The sequence below is a fragment of the Podarcis filfolensis genome (genome assembly GCF_964270895.1).
Source record: "Podarcis filfolensis genome assembly, chromosome: 8".
In the NCBI taxonomy this organism is placed as follows: Eukaryota; Metazoa; Chordata; class Lepidosauria; order Squamata; family Lacertidae; genus Podarcis; species Podarcis filfolensis.
In genome coordinates, this window is record NC_139611.1 from 38,350,228 (window position 1) to 38,366,299 (window position 16,072).

At 43.2% G+C, this 16,072-nt stretch overlaps 1 protein-coding gene across 1 annotated transcript in view; it reads left to right on the top strand.

The window, feature by feature from the left end:
• Window positions 1–15,481: 15,481 nt before the first annotated feature.
• ATP2C2 (ATPase secretory pathway Ca2+ transporting 2) overlaps window positions 15,482–16,072 on the top strand; it is a 42,620-nt gene continuing 42,029 nt past the window's right edge. Inside the window, exon 1 of the mRNA XM_083626239.1 lies at window positions 15,482–15,703. Within this exon, the coding sequence (XP_083482365.1) occupies window positions 15,599–15,703 (105 nt within the window). The 5' untranslated portion in view covers window positions 15,482–15,598. The remainder of the gene's footprint in view (window positions 15,704–16,072) is intronic.

The following is a 16,072-nucleotide window of genomic DNA, read 5'->3' on the forward strand; positions in this document are numbered from 1 at the left end:
AAAAATGCTTTATATTAGGCCAAATGTATGTAAAAATATATGTATGTAAAAATGTACGTATTGGGAGATGTTTGCTCAAATATGTGAATGGCTTTTCATGAGGACTTAAAAAAACAAAAACGATATGCAAACTCATGTGGAAATGAGCAGAACCGGGGAAATGAGAAACTGAACGAAATCAACGTTGACCGATTCATCCATCCTTACAGTGCTGTACATGCACACACCAGCCAAACATGGACCCAGTAGGGCATAGGGTTCTGTTTACTACTTCCTAGTGAGAATGGAGAGGCTATTTTGCAGGTGGTCCAGTGCTAAGTTCTCACACTACTTTGGTTGAAAAAACACAACGCCAAAGCCTGGCCCCTTCTGGTTTTTCAGTGGTGAACTTCAATGATCCTGAGGTCACACATATGTTGGAATGGCAAAGTCTGGCTGCCCACTTCTGTACAGCCGCATGGTCCTTCTAGCTGACATGCCAAGGGGGAGCAGCATCCCTCTGAACAAGGCCATGGTTTCAGAAAGGGTTGGCGCAGGAGCTCATCCCGAAATTAGGCAGCAGCCCAAAGGCCTCCAGATGTTGATCCCCGTTACTGGTACAAAAGATGTAGGCAGTTTTAGACTGGATTCAACCACGTATTTCCACCATTAACTTTATTTGTTTTTGATCCCTGTTTGTTGGCAGATAGCCTGGTGGAACTAGTTTACCTAAAGGGGTTCAGTGTAGGATGGGTTTGTTGGGATCCACTCTGAATACCTACCAAATTGATTCCACTTGGTTCCTAACACCTGTTGATATCACAACATGTTGCCAGTTTGCTTTTCTGCTTGTTAATTTAATTCCTCTTAAAGCTGGGCTCGGAATGGAAAAACCCAACCTCCATCCATCCCATACCACACACTGAGAACGCAAACTTTCATATTCTAGCTGGGGTGTTTAGACCTGGCACTCCAACTTCATACCATGTTCCAGAGCTGGCCCAAGACATTTTGCTGCTTGAAAGCACCCCCAGTTTCCCATATGGGAGCCGATTTGGCTGGCGGCTGAATCTTATTTTGACACTGGTGATGTGCCAGTGTTTTCCTGAGATCTTAGGGGGCACAGGGCAGGCGGTCCTCCAAGCTCCAGCACCTTGCAGTTACTGCCTGCCCACTCCACCTCCCCAGGCCGCCATCTTACTCTGCCTAATGGCAGAGCTATCCCTGGCTCCTCCAGAGTCGCACCCCTCCCTGCCCTTCCCACATTCCTTATTCTGATCATTCCCCCTTGTTTTCATCTCCACCTTCCCCCACGAGCCTGTTACTGATGGAGCAGTTGGGGCTCAGGCAGCTTAACTGTTATGTGGAATGACCTTTACTTTTAATATTAATATATTATTGTAAAGTCTGTGTGACTCATGAATGCAATTTTGGAATTCAGATGAAATGCCAAAGTGCCGAACCTTCTGCAAGATTCACCACCGCCCGTCCCCTCCCTCCCCATCCCCTCCCCGTCCTGCTTCGCGTGGCAAATGACGAGAATTAATATGCATCCTATTTCTTTCCCTTTTATTTACTCAGCAAGGTTTGCCGAAGCAACTTTATCAAGAGTAACATTATCAAGAGCTTTCCGGCGAGCTGCTTTATCATATTCACATCCGTGTCTGCTCGACACTTGTCACTGTCAATCAAACCGCAATAAGACGCAGATGATTTGCTCATTTGGTTTAATAAAATCTCCCTGCTTATTTGCAGTGCAGTCATTATGCCACATAATTGCTGCACCGCGGAGGTGAAAGGCAGCCCGTTGCCTGGGGGATAAGATGAGAATCTGACTATATGAAGGGGTTGTTTCTTTCCTTCTGTCTCTCCCTAGTCACTCATATCCCTAAAATTAATATTGTATTTGAATCTGCTCCTGCAATTCCTATGCAGGCTAACATTGTTATTACTTATTATTTGGATGTGAAGTCATTTATTTTTAGTTTTGATGGCACGGCTGTCAAGCTCGATTGCATCGGGGAACGCCACATGCAATTTTTAACTGCCATTTAAAAACCTACTTTTGGAGATCCCGAGTTATGAAAAGAATCCATTCAAAAGTTAACGGGGCTGAAAAGATGCTGAGCCAGAATCTTAGCTTTCCTAGGAAATCAAAGACTCTTCCTTATGTTGTTGTTATTTTAAGCACATGAAACCTGAGTTATCTACAGGCTGGCTGGTCACCGTGATTTCTAGAAGAAAACAAAAAAAGAGGAAAAATGATTCACGAGAGTTCAAAAGTTTATGAGCACTATCTTCTTAAGAGGGTGGGAACCAGAGAAACAATTCAGACTTAACTTCAAGGCATGGTTTGCAACACCAAACCATGGTTTGTCCTAATGGCCAAACCAACACAATCCAACAAACTATGGATGTAGCGTATCCAGATTTTAGTTAGGCTTTTGACAAAGTCTCCCATGATATTCTTGCGGAGAAGCTAGTAAAACATGGACTGGATGTTAAGTGGATGTGTAGCTGGTTGACAAAGAGTGCTCCCTAATGGTTCCTCACAATCCTGAGAAAAAAGTGACAAGTGGGGTACTGTAGGGTTCTGTCCTGGGCCCATTGTTGTTCAACATCTTTATAAACAACTTGGATGAAGTTATTGAAGGGATGCTCATCCAATTTACAGATGACACCAAACTGGAAGGCGTAGCCAATGCCTCAGAAGATAGAATCAGGATTCAAGATGACTTTAGCAGATTGGAGAACTGGGCCCAAACTAATTGAATGAAATTCAATGGAGACAAATGTAACATTTGACACCTAGGCAAGAAGAACCAGCTGCACAAAGAAGAACCAGATGGGACACCTAGCTTGCCAGTAGTATATGAGGAAAGATCTAGGGGTCTTAGTAGACCACAAGCTTAACATGAGTCGATGGTGTGATGCAGCAGCAAAAAAAGCTAATGATATTCTAGGCCAGGCTTCCTCAACCTCAGCCCTCCAGGTGTTTTTGGCCTACAACTCCCATGATCCCTAGCTAGCAGGACCAGTGGTCAGGGATGATGGGAATTGTAGTCTCAAAAGATCTGGAGGGCCAAGGTTGAGGAAGCCTGTTCTAGGCTGTGTCAACAAAAGTATAGTGTCCAGATCAAGGGAAATCATAGTACTGCTCTACTCTGCCTTGGTCAGACACCATCTTGAATACTGTGTCCAGTTCTGGGCACCACAATTTAAGAAGGATATAGACAAACTGGAATGTGTGCAGAAGCTGTTAAGCAGAGATTGGATGGCTATTTGTCATTGATGCTTTAGCTGAGATTCCTGCATTACAGGAGGTTGGACTATATGATTCTCAGGGTCCCTTTCAGCTCTACAATTCTATGATTCTGTGGTTTGCAATTGGCTGCCTCAACCAGTACCTGAAACCGTGGGTTGATGGTGGTCTGGAAGCCACAATTTGGGTAAACTGTGATTTTGCTGTTACATCTGGTCCCATAGCTTGGGTTCTTTCTCTACCCTCAGACTATTGTTTAAGATAACATCCAGGGTTTCTCAAAGAAGGCCAGGAAAGAGGGAAGCAACATGCATTATAGTTGGTACGTGTGGAACACAGACCTAGTTTGGAGGCTAAACCATGGTTAATGCACACTGGTTTGGTGCAACATCTGAACCAAACCATAGCTAGAGTCAAATTTTCACAGTAAACAAGGCTCTCCTGATGTTTTTGAGAAAGATTGGCAAACTCCCTGTATCCACTCCTGAAAAGAAAGAAAAAACAGCACGGGGCATCACATGGGCTTGTGCCCATGTTTGTCTATGAATGACAGCTATGTGGAGAGTACAGTGTGTAGGTTGAATCTAAGTGGTCCGAGAATTGTTTTGATCTTTTCGTTTACCTCATTTATTCCATCGTGTAACCCAAAACAGTGAAGGTCACCCATCTAGGTGGTGACCAGAGTCAGACTAGCTTAGCTTCTGCAAGGTAGTAGTCCCATGTGCCTTCAGATCATAGGTTGTCTCCAACCAAGTTCTACTTAAATGAGCATGGCTATCTTTTAATTTCAATAACTAACATTGGGCACAACTCTATATCCGTAAAACAACTAAATAGTAGTAGTAGTCATACTCCTTGTAGAATAATTTTGGTGCTTGTAAGAACTGTAGAGGGCAAGATGCACTCCCCCTTTTCTCACACATGAGGAGGGAATGCCTCTTTTAAAATGATGCCTGCTTTGACACCCATTGGCATCATGTAAGAACAAAGGAATTCTTCAGGCAGATAGCTATTTGTACCCTTAAATCACCAAATTTAATTGAGAACTAAAACACAGGTGATTAATTGGCCAAAACACCTTTTAAACATACTGAAACCCTCCTAAGAACATTGAGTGTAAGCTTCTCCCCAGAAGTTATTTTTCTTACCTGTCTTCAACCCACTTCGAAGGAATGGGATCTTCACAATAGCTTAGCATCCGTGCCCCTTGTGTTGTACCAATTTTGTTTCCTTGAAGGAAATTCTTCTGCTTGTTCATCAAATCTTTATGCAGTGCTTCTGCATAACACTGACTGCCTTAGGCGATATAACCTTTTTTGCCCATTCTGATTAGCAATAGGATGTCTGCCAAGGGGGGAAATGAATATTAAAGGCTCTATAAAAAGTTCAGACCAGTCCCTTGGTGGGTGGATGTGTGTGTGTGGTGTGTGTGCGTGTGTGTGTGTGTGCGTGTGCGTGTGTTTACAAGGCAGTAGCTGTAGTCCTTTTGCATCATCATGCTGTTCTTAATAGGACTGTCAGCTGATTAAATAGATATTTGTCAATGAAGCAGTTGGGTTTTAACAGATAAACTGAGCATAGATTCACCTGTGAAAAATTATGGATTCTATTCAACCAATCCCACTCAGAAAAGACCCACTGGAATGAATGAACCTAAGTTTGTCATGTCCATTTATGTCAATGAGACTGCTCTGAGTTGAACAAGCTTCGGACACTTCAGTGGCTGTGGAGAAAAACTGCATTGGGGTAGCCATTGTTGCACTGCCCCAAACACAGACCATACTGGCTGGGGCTGATGGGAGTGGGAGTCCAGCAAAATCTGGAGGCTACTACAGCATTGGCTGCCCCTGTTTTTAGAAGATGCACAAACTCGGCATAGCATACTTCATGGAGGAGCCATGACCTACTAGGGGGGTAGGGACCCTGTGGGCTTTTGGGTATTGTTGGACTGACAGCTTGCCTCAGCCACAGTTAGCATGGTCCATGATGGTCAGGGATGATGGGAGTGAGGGAACCACCACAAGGCCCTTGGAGCTGGATCTCAGTGTCCAGGCTGATAAAGAGGTCGGAGCGCAAGGAGCTCTAAACTCTGGGGCCCTCCAGTCAACCTTTTTATTCTGCATGCATGATCATTGTACAGTGGTACCTCGGGTTAAGTACTGAATTCGTTCCGGAGGTCCGTTCTTAACCTGAAACTGTTCTTAACCTGAAGCACCAATTTAGCTAATGGGGCCTGCTGCTGCCCCTGCGCCGCCAGAGCACAATTTCTGTTCTCATCCTGAAGCAAAGTTCTTAACCCGAGGTACTATTTCTGGGTTAGCGGAGTCTGTAACCTGAAGCGTATGTAACCCGAGGTACCACTATATATGCTCTTGTTTTGAAAACTGCTTGCAGCTGGAAAAGAAGTATCAGGGTGGACAAACTGCTTCGTTTCTGACTGTGCATACCCCATAACTTCCTGCTGAAATCCTCTAACTTTGTATGCCTCAAATATTCTAGGGGTGTTGCTTTTTTGTAGTACAAGAGCGCCCCTCCTGGCAGCATTGGGAGAGAACTGTAGGACAGCTAATAGAGTGGAATGAAATGAAATGTGGATGGCCTTGTATAAATCACTAGTTTTGCATGATTACTGTATAAATGAAAGGCTGCAGCCCCCAAACCCCACACCGCTCTGAATGAGCCCTGTATTGATTTGGGAATGACTACATTGACCTAGACATTTTCTTTTAGTATCTAGAAATGGTGTTCCAAATAAGCATGATTTTGCTGTTGTCCCCCACCCCACCCATTGCCTATTTATCCTGAGTCCATCGTTTTTACATTTCAATATTTGGTGCTTTGATCAGCTGAATGTGGTTTTTTAATGCACTCCCCCCCAAAAAAAATTATCAAGTACTTACAAACCTGTTTAATATGTCACTACACTGGGGAACTAATAAGGAGATGAAAGCAGGCTTGTGACTTTTGTGTGAAAACCTGGCTCCCTATGCAAGTGAACACAAACTTTAAACAGAAGATTTAAAAAGTTGCAATACGTCTGATCATCTCCAGAATTATGTCGGCAATTTATTTCCAGGCAAACAAATTAATTTTCACTTGGAACATAGTTTCAAATTGGTTCCCAGACTGGCGACGACCCATCACACAGTACAATCACAGCTATAAATAAAAGTCGGTAATTATATTATAGAAGCGGCTGATCAAAGGTTGTTTACAAGGGCTGCTCTCTCTGATTTACCAAGCTTGTAGCTGATCATACTGTAATGCGGGAGCGAGTGAGGGAAATTCTACAAGTTGAGCCAATTAGTCTAGGATCCTCCATTTTACTTTACACAGGGTGAAATATTTTACAATATTTTTAGGGCAATTCCTTGCATGTTTTCCTGGGAGTAAATCTCATCGAGACTTCTGAGTGGATATGCATATAATTATGCTGTTAATTTTTAATTGGCTATAAGAGCATTAAAAATTGACCCCCCCAAAAAAAGGAATTAGTCTAACAAAACACAGTATGTCTTTCCTATAGCTTAAATAACATAAAGAAACCATTTTATACCATTTTTCTGGAGGTCATCCAGTATTGAATTAAGGCAATAGTCGGGTGGGTGATTATGGTAAGTATCTCCTATGCTTCACAAATTTCTGATATCTGAAAGTTACCAGGTGATGCATAAGTACCGCCCCCCCAACCTGGAAGTAAAGCAAGTGCATGTCAAAATTAATAATGCCCTAAATGCAGAGAATCCTGGACTCAGTTATTTGGGTTATATTTTCTAGGATGACCCTGTGTCCTTCCTGAACGTCAGGCTAGGTGGACGCTTGGCCTGATCCAGTGAGGCTTTTCTTACATTTCAGATGAGATTCCCCCCCCCCCCCCATATGTCAGAAATTGCTGCAACTGAAAACATATGTTTTACCCTCTGCCAATAGGGCGGCCACAGAATGCCACCTAGTGGTACCTTTATTTCCTGGAGTCAAAAGCAATATATTTGAAAGCACCTTTGACATTTCTTTGCAATGGACACATAATCAAAGGGCATTTCAGGCAGACCAGAAAAGCAGGTAACAGACCTTCTGATGCCCTTTAGCACTTGTAATTGGGTTCAAACGGAAAGGGATCTATGGAGCCTGGCTGAACTGGGGTGCCATTCATTTTATGGATCAGGTATTAGGGCTGTACACCAACAGAAACTTCCTTCCTTATTAATGTTACCTTTCAAGGTTTCTGAAGATATATACACATGATAACAAGAAAAGTTGAAAGTGTTTTTTTAAAAATGTCTGCCTTAGTCACGTGCTATTTTTTGTTGTTCAGCCTCAATATTCCTCACCTTTAAAACAGGGATATTAATTGTCTATTCCTAACAACATTTTTGTACAGATCTGCTGGCTAGTTTTACAGTTTCTGGGCTTTTAAAATGAACAAAATCCTGACTCATGTTTCTGGTCATTTTTCAGAATCCTGACTTGCGGGTCACTTACTGAGCTGATTTTTGGGATCCTAGCTGCTGGGCCACATTTTTTGTTATTTTTCAGCACCATATCCTGCGGTCATATTTTTAGCCATTTTTCAGATTCCTATTCCCTATTCAATACTGTATGTCAGAAGTTGCTGCAGCTAAAAACGTAATGTTTTACCCTCTGCCAATAGGACAGCCACAGATTGCCACCTAGTGGCACTTTTTGTTTCATAAAGTCAAAAGCAATAGATTTGAAAACACGTTTGACTTTTTTTTTCTTTTTTGCAAATTAGGACACATAATCCAAGGGCATTTCAGGCAGACCAGAAAGCAGGTAACAGACCTTCCACCAACCTTTAGCACTTGCAATCAAGGTCAAAGGAAAGGGATCTATGGAGCCCGGCTGAAGGGATCTATGGATCAGTTATTATGGCTGTATAGCACCAGAAAGAAATTTGCTTCCTCTTTAATGTTAACTTTCAAGGTGTCGGAATATATATATGTATAATAAGTAAAGTTGCAATATATATATATCTTCTTCTTTGGCAATCACTCGTAGTCAAGTAAGATTGTCTTCCATAAACATGGTGTGTGTGTGTGTGTGTGTGTGTGTGTGTGTGTGTATATATATATATATATATATATATATATATATATATATATGCCATAGTCAGTGCCGGATTTACATATGCGCTAAAAAAGCTATAGCTTAGAGCCCCACTCTCTTGAAATTAGGGGTTGCTGAAAAAGTTTAAAACAGGGATGCAGAAAAGGGAGGTATGGGGAAGTCGTTGAAATGAGGTTTAAGAAAAAGAGGTTATGAAATTATACGTGTTTATATGTTTGTTTGTCTATGTATTGTTAGTTGTAATGTGTTTTAATTCATGTTGGAAAATCAATAAAAATTTATAAAAAAAAATAGAGCCCCACTCTCTTGGAGCCCCCCCCCAAAAAAAAATTTAAAGGGGGGAAAAAGCCTGGATGTACATTTCCAAAATATAAGATAAAAAACAAATAAAATAAAACCTACATACAGCAACAGTATTTTGTGTTGTATAGGCTCCTATGATGTAAGTAATGGGCCCTGCCTGCTAGCCTGTTCCCTAAAATATCACTGCTTTGCTCATTTCTATATATAGGGTGCCTACATTCTGCATGGACTGGTTGCATGGCATATATTCAACACAAAAAAACAGTGACAAAGGACAGCTGGACATACTGGTATAAAGGGCCCCATTACCTTCAATGGCTTAGGGCCTCATCCAACCTAAATCCGGCCCTGGCCATAGTCATGTGCTGACATTTCACATTCAGCTTCAGTGTTCCTGGGAAAAACCCAGAAAGGATTAAAGTTGTGACAGAATCTTCAGAGGACTGCAGGGACCTACAAATAAGCTTGAAGTGTACAGACAGACATCTTCTAGAGGCATTGTTTGCATAGGAGAAAAGGGAAGCTTTGGCTCATCAACATAATGGCAATCAGCTATAGTTTGTCAACATCATTTACACTGCGTACTGTGATGAAACAGAACGTGGTGTTTTTGTGGATGTTTCTGTGAGTGTTAACTGCATGATCTCGGCCCAGAGGGACGGCCCAGTGGAGCAGCAGCAATGTTGACATTACGGTAATACATGACAATTAGGCGCAGTGCCCAATCCCTCCAGGATATTTTCTTTCTAGTTTACCTGTCATCCAGGTGCTACCAAACTGGCAAGGACACCAGATGTTCTTTGAATGAAAGAAACTGGGAGCAGAGACTGGTCTGCCGAGAAGCAAAAACGAAATGCCTGCCTCAGCGGGGGGAGGGGGAGGAGCTGGTTGATGTTAAGATCAGCCAAGGTGAAGGCTGGACCGGTTGAACTTAGGAGACGTAGCTTAGTTCATGAGATAAGAAATTCCATCAGAAAATTATCAAAAGGAAGAAAACATTGGAAAGGGCTGTCGCTCGGTGGTAAATCATCTTCCATGCATGCAGAAGGTCTCAGCTTCAATCCCAGTGGCATCTTCAGGCAGGGCTGAGAGAGACCCCTGTTGAAACCCTGTAGAACTCCTGCCTGTTGGTGTGGACAATTCTGAGCTAAATGGACCAACGGTTGGACAGCTTCCTAGAGTCTTGTTTCACTGAAATTGTAAATTGGTAGTGCACAGAGGTTTCGTTGCTCCTACTTTACTATCAAGGTGGCCAAGGGGTGTTTGTGAGTGTGATGTCTTTCATTAGACAAATCTCTCTGGTGGTGTTCCTCGACACAGCCTAAAAACAAAACCATGACATCCTTGGTGGGTGTGTGGACAATACTGAGCCAATGGTTCGGTGCAAGACAGCTTGTTGGACCAGATGAAAGATTCATCTCTAATCCAGCATCTGGTTTCCAAGAGTGGAGAGCTAGATGCCTTAGTGAAGCCCGCAAGCAAGGAACAAAGCCAAATGCCTTCATCTCTGTATTACACTCAGTGTTCAGGGACAGACTGCCTCTGACGTTGGAGGTTCTGTTAGCCAAGAACTAGGCTAGAAATTTAAGCTAATGAAATCCGGATTAGATTCTCAATGTTTCACACCCACCATTGCCTCTTGCACTAGAAACAAGAGGCACCCCACCTCCCACGTGGAGATTAAAGAGGGTGTTGTAGGGCATGACAAAGGCATTGGTTTAAAATGTGGCAAAGCACAACGATAAGATTTGGAAAAGTTTTTGAAAATATAGTATTTGTTAATAGGTGGTTCCTGGGTTAATAATTCTTCATTGAGTTATTGAGCCAGTGTGGTGTAGTGGTTAAGAGCGGTAGTCTCGTAATCTGGTGAACCGGGTTAGATTCCCTGTTCCTCCACATGCAGCTGCTGGGTGACCTTGGGATAGTCACACTTCTTTGAAATCTCTCAGCCCCACTCACCTCACAGAGTGTTTGTTGTGGGGGAGGAAGGGAAAGGAGAATGTTAGCCGCTTTGAGACTCCTTAGGGTAGTGATAAAGCGGGATATCAAATCCAAACTCCTCCTCCTCCTCCTCCTCTTCTTCTTCTTCTTCTTCTTCTTCTTCATTGCTGTAAACACCACCCGGTAATACCATCTCCTAAACTACCTGAGTACTGCAGACAACCCTCAAAATATTATTCATTTGTTTATTTTTTCATCACTTCAACTTGAGCCAATCACCCAGAGATTTTCTTCTGAAATTTTCTTCTGAAATCCAGCCAAAATTTCCATCTTTACAAATTGATGGTCATGGGCCAGGAGTCTGCTTCACCTACTGAACAGCAGCCTGAAGGGGGAGAAGGCAGAATGACTCTACCTGCAGCTGCTCAGCCTTCAGGGATAGGAGAAGACACTGATGAAAACCAGCTGGCTTCAGCCTTCTTCAGCAGAGCTTCCAGCAGCACTCAGAGGCAGAAAACAATGCCTATGGTTCCTGGTCCCACCTTGCTGCTTCCTGCTCTCCATCTGGACCATTGGATCTGTGATCGTCTGGGTTCCCTGACCTCTGGACTGTCTGACTTTGCATGTGGATTCTGCTCTTAGGCAAGTGTTCCTCGGAGATTCCTTTTATTTTATTTTATTTATAATTTTCAGGTTTATACATTTCAATCCTTTTACAGGCATTTTAACATTTCAAAACTTGACTTCCTTCCCCCTCTTTCTGCGGTTCCTTGAATTTATTTTTAATATTTTCTGCATATCCAAATTAACTTGATTTGTTCATTTATTCTTCTACTTTAAATATATACTCTTATGAAACTGCAGGTTATTACAGTAATCCTGCCAGTGTTCTTATCTGTTTACAATTTATCTGTAAATATTCAATGAACTATTTCCATTCTTTTATAAAAGTTTTGTTATCTTGATTTCTTATTTTTCTGGTAAGTTTCGTCATTTCTGCATATTCCATAAGTTTTGGTATCCATTCTTCTTTTGCTGTGACTTCTTCTTCCCATTTTTGGGCAAGTAACATTCTTGCTGCTGTAGTAGCATACATGAATAAGTTTCTGTACAATTTGGGTAGTTCTGTCCCTGCAATTTCTGAAAGGAAAGCTTCTGAGTTTTTTTTAAATGTATTTTTTATTAAAGATTTCTTGGTTTACAAAAGTATGTGCAATGTCTCTTTTTTCAAGTTACATTTTCTACAGGTCAGTTTCATTTGTTGAGACATTAGTGTTACATTAGGAAGAAAGGGGGGGAGATGGAGGGGGCCATGGTGGGTTTTTTGCTTTTTTACATTCCTCGGAGATTCCTAGCCCCTGCTTGCTCAGCAACAGAACTCGGAGGGGGCTGCAACATTGATTAGCATGTGCAAATTTGCTGCTTTGGGGTAGATTCCAATGTCATTGTTTGTATTTAATGTATGTGAGAGATTTTTTTTCTCTCCATTTTTCGTTATACTTCAACTCAGGGCCATCCACTGAAGCTCAGGGCCATCCAGACAAAAGGAAGCAATTCTTCACACAGCACACATTTAGACTATGGAACTCACTCCCACAAGATGCAGTGATAGCCAACAACTTAGACTGCCTTAAAAGAGGATTGGGCTTATTAATGAAGGCATTCATATATCTGAATACAAACTGCTGGGGCTCACAAGTAGAGAGGGTGCTATCGTCCTTGTGGGGTTCCCATAGGCACCTCAGTGGCCGCTGTGAGGATGCTGGACTAGATGGGTATTTGGTCTCATCCAGCAAGGCTATGCCTTTTAAGGGTTTAGTAAAGCCCTTGAATAAGACAAATGGAAGCATTTCTTCAAACACCTAATCAGCCACAAGATGGCATTGTTGACTGCTACTACAGGATATTAGATTAGAAGAAGACATGGAAGATGGTTAAAAGATCAAAATATGGTTGGTTAAAATGTAGCTTCTAGGTTCAACTGCACGGTAATTCTGAGTATTAGATGTTGATACACTAGGACTGCATTCGCATGGCAGTTTATTCTGTTTCCCCACCATTTCACTACCTGTGAATGCTTATATCTGAGCATTCACACAACATCAAAGCCAGAAATCTTGCAGGATGTAGTGGAAGCTAAATGCGCAGTTCTGTGTTAGTTGCTTCCGTTAAGAAATTTGTTCACAACTCCATTAACCCAGGAGATCATCGTAATAAGGTGATGAAATTTGGGGTGGTATCCCGGCATACAGTTCTTTCCTGCTGTTTTCATGGGGGAACAGAAGCATGCAGGTGTATGTTGCTGATGTATGTTGTTGTGTGAATGAAATTTAGCACAACTTGAAGGTATATTTACCTGAAAGCCACAGTTCTACTATGCAGCAGGTACTGCAGTGTGAAAAGAATGATAGAAATCAGGAAAGAAGTGCTAGAATTCTAATCAGGAAAACGAGTGCAATATCCCCCATAACTGAATGCACCCACCATCACCCTGGTTATAAACCTCCCTGGAGCCTCCATCTGCCTAATGTCAGACTGAGCAGTCACACAAGTCTCCTGGTCACTCTCTGTCCCACTGTGGGGAGCAGCACTATATTTAAATAACAGCAATCAATTCTACATTTGCATCTATACATATAAATTGGCAGCTGCACATGCCATAGAAGTCTCTGTCCTCATTTGTCCTGGTGATGAATTTCCTGCGCAGTGCAAAAGAGGACACCCTGACCAGGGTCGCCATCGCTTCCTGTTTGAGAAAAGCAATCAACTCAGCAGATTGTTTGCCCAAGGAAGGGCTGCAGCTCAGGGGTAGAGTGTCTGCCTTCCATGCAGAAGGTCGCCGGTTCAATCCCCGACATGTACAGGCTGGGCCCGGAGACATTCCCCGCTTGAAGTCCTGAAGGGCTGCAGCCAGTCAGTGTAGACAATACACCTGACTCAGTATGAAGGCAGTTTCCTATTATTCTGAGAAAAGAGAGAGGCTAGATAAAGTTTTCCACTGAAACCTTTTGGCAGGATATGCCATAGCCTGTTCTGCTGCATGCCAGTTGTGCTGTCGCATCATTCTATGGAATGACTCTCTCACCATAGATACTCATCTCTTCCCTGCCCAGAGGGGGAAACCACTTTTTCTCCAGACATAAAGGAAAGTTAGGGGCAGTGACTTTTCCCCCCACTGCAGCTCAGAAAACCTGGCAACTTCTTGGGGCATCTTGCTAGGATTTCTAGCTAGGAATGCAACCTTGCTGTGGCGATCAATTTGACTAAAAATCATTACAATTGCTTTTTTAAAATGTTAGTCACTCGTAACGTACAAAGGTCTCTTAAGTGACTCACGGCACATTTAAGAGCATGAACCAAAGTAAAAAATGCATTACAATTAAGCACACATTTTGGCTTTTCCCCAAGCCTTCCTTATTGTGGAAGTTCCTCCACCATCCCCCTCACTGCCTCTACTGGCACCACTTCCCCAGGAGGTCTGTCACCTTGCTGAACAGCTCTAAGCCTTGAGGAGCCTCTTTGTGCAGCCAAAATCCACTTCCCTGGAATTTCTACCCATCACTTTGACATAAGAGCATAAAAAGATCCTGCCGGATCAGACCAATGGCCCACCTAGTCCAGCGTCCTGTTCTCACAGTGGCCAGCCAGATGCCGGTAGGAAACACTGAGCACCCGAACAGGTTTCCCCTGCAGTTTCCAGCAATGAGAATTAAGAAGCTTTATTGCTTTTGACTGTGGAGGCAGAGCACAGCCATCATGGCTGGCAGTGATTTATTGGTTCTAGTCCTGCCCTCCAGAACAATAGCGATCATATCTGTTCCATCAACTGCATGACATCCCTTCAGATATTCATTCCACTTGCGCAACAACAGACCTAAGAAAACGTAAGTGATGGTGCCTGCACCTCCCTCAAGCAAAGCAGGAAACTGTCTTATTCATTAAATGCCTTTATATTCTACGTTTTCCTCCAAGGAGCTCAAGGTGACATAGTTCTCCTCCTCATTTAATCCTCACAATAACTCTGTGAAGTAGGTTAGGCTGAGAAGTGGTGACTGGCTCAAGGTCACCCAGTGAGCTTCATGGCTGAGTCATAATTTGAAACCTGGTCTCCCACGTCCTAGTCTGAAGCTGTAACCACTATCCTACTCTGGCTCTCAACTGCCTACACTAACTGGCAGTGGATCTCTACAGGCACAGGTGCAGGTCTTTTACATCACCTGCGGGGGATGGGGGTTGAAATTTGATTCATTTCGCATTAAAATATGAGCTTGTCTAACTCGCATTTCCCTAAACAATGTGTGAACCATACCAAGGCTGCTCATCGGAGTCTGCACTTCTCTGAATTTTGCAGGGCAGTTCTCCAGCCAAGTGAAGGGTACAAAAATGCATCTGCTAGGCAAAGTGTACATTAAAAACACAGGTGTTAGTGAAACTAACATACAAAAATGCATTGGATTGGGGGAAATGTAAATATTAGGCAAAATTGTGCATATTCGTCAAAATTGCACCCAAATGTGTGTATATTGGGAGAAATTTGCACCCAAATGCAGATGAATTTTCATGAAGACCCCCCCCCCCAAAAAAGACTGCAAACTGATGTGGAAATCTGGAGAACTGAATTTAAGGTTGGAAAAATGAGAAACAGAGGAACAGCTTTTGGGCTGTCAGCAGCTTTTGGGTTATCAGTAGCTCAATGATAGAGCATCTTCTTTGCATGCAAACATTTTATTTTTTTTAAACCAGGCAAAGGCCACAGCACCTATCAACCGACTCCTCCAGGTCTACAACTGCTACGAGTAGGCCTTAAGTCAGGAATTTAGCCTCTCCCAGGCACCTGTTCTGAGCAAGCAGGCGGGGCGTCACCTTGTCGGCATCAGGTAACACCCACCGATCAGCTTTCCCTGGCTCCATCCTTTTCTTGCGAGGGAATGTGAGGCTCGGCCAGGAAACACACAGCAAAGCGCCAGCCACAGCAGCAGGTGCTTTGCTAGCTGCCGCCTTCCTTCGCCGCCTGCCCCAGCTAAGATGGGAGCAAAGCACTTGTTCTCCTCGATCTTCCGGAAAGGTGCCTCCCCCCTACGCATGAGCCGGAAATACCAGCCGGTGGGCAGCAAAGAACCAGAAGAAGAGGTACAGCAGTGGCGGGGGATGTGTGTTGTTGCTCGGGAATGTCGCTGCCTTGGAAAAATGTCTCTCCCGAACAAGCCCTCTAGCTCTGCTTGCGGAGGGTGGGCTGTCACTCTGGCAGCTGCCTCTCCAGATACGAAATGGTTATCAAGTGCTGTTAAGTGGTGGTCCTAACTTTTGGAATCCCTTGCCCCTTTTCTCTCTTTTTTCTTAAAAACCTTTTATTCCTTTTCCTTTCCTTTCCTTTCCTTTTTTACAGTGGTACCTCGGGTTACATACGCTTCAGGTTACAGACTCCGCTAACCCAGAAATAGGGCTTCAGGTTAAGAACTTTGCTTCAGGATAAGAACAGAAATCGTGCTCCAGCGGCAC